Source organism: Numenius arquata, chromosome 2, assembly GCF_964106895.1.
Source record: "Numenius arquata chromosome 2, bNumArq3.hap1.1, whole genome shotgun sequence".
In the NCBI taxonomy this organism is placed as follows: Eukaryota; Metazoa; Chordata; class Aves; order Charadriiformes; family Scolopacidae; genus Numenius; species Numenius arquata.
The window spans coordinates 82,286,295-82,293,728 of NC_133577.1; the positions used below are offsets into that span (position 1 = coordinate 82,286,295).

Below are 7,434 nucleotides of genomic sequence, written 5' to 3' on the forward strand. Positions count from 1 at the left end.
AACAGCAGGCTTGACATGACCAAAACAAATGTCTTACAAAGGGTGATACTGCCATACACATATCCTGTGTTTACTTGGCAGAAGAGAGGATGTGTGTGCCCAAAAACTCAGATGAAGTAGATAACAAATTGTATTGAATTAAAGAAAAACATGCTTGACCTTTAACTCGGGGACACTCTCCCTTTATTCTGACCTACAAAATGAAAACCCAAGAAAACATGAGCAGGCTCCCTGCAGTGGCCAGGATGGAGCCAGGGGATCAAGAGCACCGGGGGAGACCCATCTCCCCGAGGCTAGTTCATACCACTACATGGTGCTCCCTAGCAGACCTGACCAATTTCCAGGCCAAGGTATATTCAGGGAGGTGTGAGGCAGGTGGCTGCCTATTGAAGGTAATAGCAGTTCACAAACGAGGTATAAAAACTTGTAGTGCAGCCCCAGAGCTCAGCTTCCATTTATATTCAGAAGCCCACAAAAGCAAAGTTTGTGTGCTGCGTGTCACTGACAGTTGTGCCACAGAGGTAATTTTTCCATAGGTACAGATATACAGACATATGAGATAATCAGTATGTACAAATATTTCTTCATATAAGTGCTTTTTTAAATGGTACTAGGTATCCAGGCTGACTTTGCAATGTCAATAGGCCTCTTGAGCGTCGTGCTGTGCAGTTCCTGACTGCTTTGCTGGTTTGCAGGTTTGGAGTACCTCGTGGCAGGACACGAAGATGTCCGAACAGGCAGACTCATCGTCAACATGAAAAGTTTTGTCCATCAGTGGAAGTCGGCTCTCGGAAGAAAGGTCCTGGAGATTATGAAAAGAGACTGCAACTAGAGGTGCGCAGCCGCCTAAGGGCATTTCTTTATGCACAAAATGCAACAGCCTTCACAGAGAGAAGACCTCTAGGATGAAAACTGGAATGTAAGAAAATAGTGCCAAAACTTGTAGTGAGGTGTTCAGAGTTGTAAGCACTGTCTAATATAACCCTTCCTGGCCAACGTTCGTTCACTTGCCTGTAGCTTCCTTGCCAGGGGCTCACCTGAGCCCAGCTCATCACTACCTTGAGGGAAACAAAGGAAGGGCGGACACTTGTCTTGCTCCAGTGAGGTGTTGGAGCAACTCCAGTGAGATGATGAAGCCTCTGGTCGCCCCAGATTAAATTGCCACCCTAGAGAGGGAAAGCATGCCCACAAGCTACAGCTGAGAAGCAAAACATCGCTGCCAGCGCCACCAGCACAGATCCTGAGTGACTTCCAGAGGCTCCCAGAGGATGCTGTGGGGAAGACAATGGTTGCAGCAGTGGGCAGGTGCTGGCGACAGCGTGGCAGCAGCAACCGCTTTTTAGAAGCAGCCCCTCAGGTTAGGACACGGCACCTGTCAAAGAGAATCAAGCACCACATGCTTTCAACCTGGTCACCCCGCAGAAGGTTTCGGGGGCTACATTCTCTGCCGGTGCTGGTGAGAACGGAGCTGCTGGAGTGAATCGAGTCCCTCTGCCATGGCACAAGTGCGGCGTGAGGCAGAGGCCAGCTCTCCACCCACTGCACGGCCACAGAGAAGAGCCGGCTCCGGAGGCTGCATCGCCTCTGAGCTTTTGTCCTTGAAGTGTTAAAAAATGAATTTAGCCCTAATGTAAATATTTCATCCTATAAAGCACTTTACTGCCTGCCACTTCACAGTGCGGGAAGTCTGTTTGTGTTGGGGAAAGAAGAGGTTGAAGGCGGCACGTGGAAAAACAAACTCCCTGAAACAGAAGCACTCCTGAAGACCCCCCAAGTTGGATGGCGTTAACGGTATAAAGGGAACGGCCAGCCTGGCACTGGCCACTTAGAGTATCCCAGGATACAATCTGAAAGATAAAAGTATTTGCACTGAAGTCCCAGCTTCAGACCAGCACTTGGACCCCGTGGGCAGGACTCCAGCGAGACTTCACAAGCAACGTGAGAAGAAGAAGAGACTTTGAGATAAAAAATGCAATTGCCAGAGGAGAAAAACTCCTGCGTGCAGGAAAAGGAGTGGATGCAGAGAACGGAAAGGACTCGCATTCGCATATCACAACCCAGTGATTCATGGTGGGCCTGGAGTTTATTTTATTTTTATGTTAGTATTTAAAACTGAACATTTTGTTTGTTTTCTTCTGTGTTATTGTTTGCAATATATATGGCCATTATACTTCCTTATTAACACCAGTATGGAATATAGCACAGTTTACTGCAGTTTTCAGCACTAAAATGTATCTTTTCTGTAAAGCATCTTTAAACCACATTGCATAGAGTATATTTTGTTCATGAGTGTGAGGGGAAAGAAAAGGAAGACATACAACACCAGAAAAGTCTTGAGTCTACCAATCTGCTTTACGTATGTATTTTTCTTTCAAGGTCCTGTGGACTCACAAAAAAAAAATGATACTATTTTGGTAATTTGTTTTTATATCTCATGTAATAAATACAATATGATTTCAACATCTACATCTCTTGTTACTGCTCATGCCACTGGAAATAGCACAGCGAAGATGGAGCTGGGTAGAGATAAACTGCTATGGGGGATGTTTTCCTTTCTGGGGGGTAATATTCACCATATCATAAAAAGCCAAGCAGCGTGGATGGCTCACAGAAATCCCATTTCACCTCTGTTTTGGGAGGCTTAATAGCTGAGCTGCAGAGCAGTTACTCACAAAAAGCAAGCTGGGCATGGAGGCAATCAGGCTCACTTCCTACATTTTGAAATGCTGGAAACTGTAAAGGGGAAAAAAAAGGGCAGAGGAAAACAAGGGCTGTGGCAAAAGGTCTATAAAAACACCGCAGAGTGAAGTCAAGCATCAGAAATGAGCAGCCAGGGGGGTCCAGGCGTAACCTGCAGCATGGGGCAGCAGCTCCCTGGGCGAGCAGTTAATCAGTGACCACCAGGGCAGCACCCATCTCCCCAGCAGAGGAGGAGAGGGCATTGAAAGACTCCTCCTATGGCGACGCTTGGAGACAACGAGCCTCCAATATCTCCATTTCAATTTAAAACTTCATGGTTTTACCTGTTTGACATATTTTTTAGCTTAATTTTATTTTCATGCCATTAAAACTACATTTGCAAAGGCTAACGTGGCATCGTGAAAGCTGGAAGGTGTGAGCAGAGACGCCCACAATCCCAGCCAGCTCAAGCACCGCAGAGAACTGGGATGGGTTCAGCGGCGGATGCTGCATCTGTCAGGTTGTCTGACCCCTGCCCTAACCTTGGATCTCGGCACTGACGGTTTTATGAAGGAAAGGGATTAGCTTCCACAGGGCAAATCTGCCCATGATAGATTTCTGCGAGGGGATTTTGGCTGGAAGGAGAAATGTCCCTTTACCAAGAGCGGGGCAAGCTTCATATCCCTCCATCGATACATGACAAGTTGGCCAGCCAAGCCCTTCTCAGCAGGAAAAGATTGTTCAGGCAGTAATCTTTACAACTGAGTTCATGGAAGCAGCCTGCCTGGTTTATCTGCTTAATCCCATCTGTTGCATGGATAAGAATAGGATGTCTTTCCCTGCCCACCTGAAGAGTAGATTTATTGTTTGAACACAATTGAAGTGGTGACAGTGGCACCAGCAGCTGCAGCAGCTCTCCCCAGAGCATCCCCATGCTGTCCTCATGCCTCGGCTGCACCTAAAAAGCAAGTATTGCCCTGCCATGAAGGAAGCATGGTGGAGTCTGTGAGCATCCTTGTTTCCAATGCAGGAGATGGATGTAAGCAGTAGCCGGGGGTGAGTGATAGGGGCTAGGAATGGCTGCCAGAGACCCCGTGCTCCTGGTTGTCTGTCAGCATTGCAGGAGTGACTCTCAGCTGGCAACACACACTTGGGTTGGAGGAGGTAAAGCAGATGTGTTGGAGCCAGTTGCCACCACAGCACAGACCCAAAGCAGATAAACGGCAAATACAGCCCCTCCGGTGTGTCTGCATATGGCCCAAACCTGTAGCAGATGCCATGGAGCACAGAAGGGGAATGCCCAGCCCCCACAACAGGTTTTCGGTCCCTCCTTCCACAGTACATCTCTCTGAGCTCGTATCCTGTGCCATGAGGGTTGTCAGGACCAGGCACGAAGCTAAATCCGTATGCTGCTGTGCAAGTGAAGCTTTCTCCACTGTTGTCTGCCACCACTGCTTTTTGTGGAAGAAAGCAGGATGAACCACCCAATCTGCCCGTTACTGTTCACTAACCTGAAGCTGGGTGCTTGGAGGAGGCTGTTCTCAGAGCTGTCCCACATCCTCCTTCAGGGAGGTCACCTTACACACGATTGCTTGCATGTAAACATCTGCAAATGGTGTGAGTGCTCCCCTGGCTCTGCAAGGCCTGTGGGATGGGTACTTCTACCCAGACTGTTCAGCAGGAGGCAGGAGGTGACCAGACAGAGGTGCTTTTATTCTTTTAAAGAGCATTTTGCTCTTCGGAGCACCTCAGCAGGCACCAACCATACAAGGGGGGGACAGGGGAAAAGCTGCCAGCAGCCCTGACCACATCCTTCCCTGCAGTAGCATCTGACTACAGCAGTACTGGGCAGCCCATGGACCCAAACAGCACGTCCCATCACCTCCCAGAAGGTCCTGCTGACAGAGGCCTCCTCCGTCCTTGGCACCTGCCAGACTAAGCCCCGGCAAGCTGTAGAAGCAGTGTCCCCTCCTGCCACCACGACAGCCAGGAGAGGGTTCTGGACTGTGCTGGCCACGTGTGTGGGGCCCGTCCAGCCAGCCATCGCTCGCCCCAGAGGAATGTGATCTTCCAGTCACAGTGGAAAATTACAGGCATGTTTAATATAGTTGCTCCAGCCAGCTAAATCTTCTGGGATATGACCATGTTGCTGAAAATGACTGAACATCTGGTACTACGGGCCTGCCTAAATGGAAAGCCGGGCTGGTATGGGTAAACATAACAGCTCAAGAACAAATAGCTGCAGTGTATTTTTTTTTTAATCTTTATTTTTAGTTATCATATTGACTTCAGTATCAACACTGCATAGAATAAACATCTCAGAAATGTCCGGTGGCTGCTGTCCCCAGCATCCAGAGGAGCCCTCTCTCCGATAAGGCAGGAGGACATGGGCTGTCTGTGGGCCTTCGGGGCTGATGTGTTGATTTTTTGATGACGGTGTTTCCAAAGCATGCCCTTGCCCAGGGGTCACAGCTTCTTGCTACTCTTTTCCCACAGTTCAGCACGGAAACATCACAAATGCCTTTTATTGCTTCAAGGGAAGGCAATGAGCCCTCATCCAGGCTCACAGGCTGGGAAATATACTATATATGGGAAACTCGTTGGCATATTGAGAACGTTAGCGTGGCCAAGAGGCCAACGTGCTGCGGCAGGCATCGAGAGAGCCACTCTCTGTGCCCAGCCCAGCTCCAGGCTGTGCCCATCTCCAGGCTGTGCCCATCTCCTGACTTCTCCATCATTCTGGTTGGGTCCTTTGGAGCAAAAATAGCGCTGGGCTGCTTGCAGGTGTGATGTGCTCACGGGTGTGATGAACTCACAGGTGTGATGAGCTCACGGATATGCTTAAGCCCAACTGATGCACGTAGCCCAGGGAAAATCGTGTCTTTGTGTCAAGCCTTGTTGCCTGCAACGCAATCTGCAGTTCAAGGCATCTCCAAGCTCTACCCGAACGTTTTCTCAGCAGTACAAGATGCGTATAAAAGAAGTTTATCAGGATGCTGGGAGGTCTGGGGGGTGTGTAGGTGTGGGTGCGGGTGTGTGCATGTGCGTCCCCACGGGACTACTGCTGTTTCATTTCCCAGATGGTGTTTCCTCTGTTCACGTCTCTGAGCTCCCCCTGACAGCTCACACTGCTGGCATTTCTTTCTTTGGCCTCTTCTCTCAGTCTTATACATAGAAGTCATATGTACTTATTGAGTACAGGACCTGGATCTGAAGTCATCTGGAAAACAGGGCTGGCAAAAGGCCCTCAGATCTGTATGAAAATTGCTGAGAAGAATAAAATTGTTCCTAAACCCAACATTAGTGAAGTTTCCCTGACCTGCCTTGCTGTGGATGTGGATATGCACCCCTTTCAGAAGGTGCAAAATGCAGTCTGGCTCCAGGCTCAGGACACATGCTGAGATCCTGAAACTAAGGAAAATCAGATGAAAACCAAGCAACTGGCCATCAGGCTGACATTAACCTGGAGTAAAGAACATTCATCACTGTACTTCCCATGCCTGATTCACACACATCATCCCTTCCTGGTTCAATAGGAGATATTTCTAACATTACAAACATTATAACCTTAAAATGTATAGCTGCAAAAAAACGCAGTTGCGCTCTGTCTGCTATTCATAGGAGCTGGTTCTCCTCTCCTTTGTTTGCATCAGGTGCAACTCACACCTGGACCTTGAGCATTTGTGCAGCCTCTGTGTGGTCGAATCCACACGTAATCTCAACTGGGGCTTTATCTGAATAACACCTATAGGAGATAAGGAGACATTATTTCAGGTACACAAACAAGGACTGGAGATTCGCCCCACCTAACGTGAGGTGTCAGTCTTGCAAGGATCCCCTGATCTCCCCAGGGTTGCAGAAGAGACCCAGGAGCACCACAAGGGGGGCATTACAGCTGCCCAACTGCCCCGCAGGGGCAGGTCAGGGGGCAGGAAGATGCACAGGTACTTTTGTGGCACAAAGAGCATCACCAAGATGCTCTTGGCTGAAGAGCAGGGGATTAAACATACCTTCCATAGGGACAGGAAAGATAAACAGAGCAGAGGCCCAAACAGGAACATCAGCAGCCTCTTCTGATGCCTCTGCAGCTGCGGGCAAATGGAGGAACAAGGGACCCTGGCAGTGGGAGAGGAGGAAGCCTCAGCCATCACTGCCATTGCCCCTTGCTTGCCATAGCTGTCCAAACCTGATCAGCCCTTTCCCGGAAAGAGCTGCAACGGCGGGTCGTTTCTTGACCTGAAAATCAGGTCTTCAAAGAGCTGCTGGGGTGACAGGAACAGGGAGGACAATTTGAGGCATCCTGGGCCTGGTTGCTGCACCACGTTGCAGCTGGCAGCCACCTAAGGAGGTTGAAAATGCCCACATAGAGCTGCGTGTGCAAACTAAACATGCCCATGGCCACTCTGCTGTGCAATCACCCCCCCTCCCCGCTGTCAAACACCTCCAAAACTGACATTTCAGGAGGGACACCGGCCCTTGGCAGCCCCCAGGCCAGGGGGTCAGGAGGGGACCCAGTGGCACAGGCCACAGCTGTGCCAGGAGCCGTGCTAACATCTTAGCAGTACAGATGATCACCTTCCAGTGCCCGGAAAAGTTCCTGAAAACTATGTAATTTATTCGCATGTCCGTACCTCCGGAGAAGCAGCACATCCTGCCCTGTGACTTGGCCCCGGCCGCAGCCAACAGCTACAAAGGCAGAAGGAAAAAAACAACAACAAGAAAACAGTAGCCAAGTTATGCCGCAGAGGGGGAAAA

General features: G+C 49.5%; 1 protein-coding gene across 2 annotated transcripts in view; it reads left to right on the forward strand.

Annotated features, from left to right (window-relative positions):
* Window positions 1–832, forward strand: part of NTN4 (netrin 4) — a 46,453-nt gene extending 45,621 nt beyond the window's left edge. For both annotated transcript variants that reach the window (XM_074168383.1, XM_074168384.1), the window contains exon 10: window positions 696–832. In XM_074168383.1, the coding sequence (XP_074024484.1) occupies window positions 696–832 (137 nt within the window). The remainder of the gene's footprint in view (window positions 1–695) is intronic.
* Window positions 833–7,434: the final 6,602 nt, after the last annotated feature.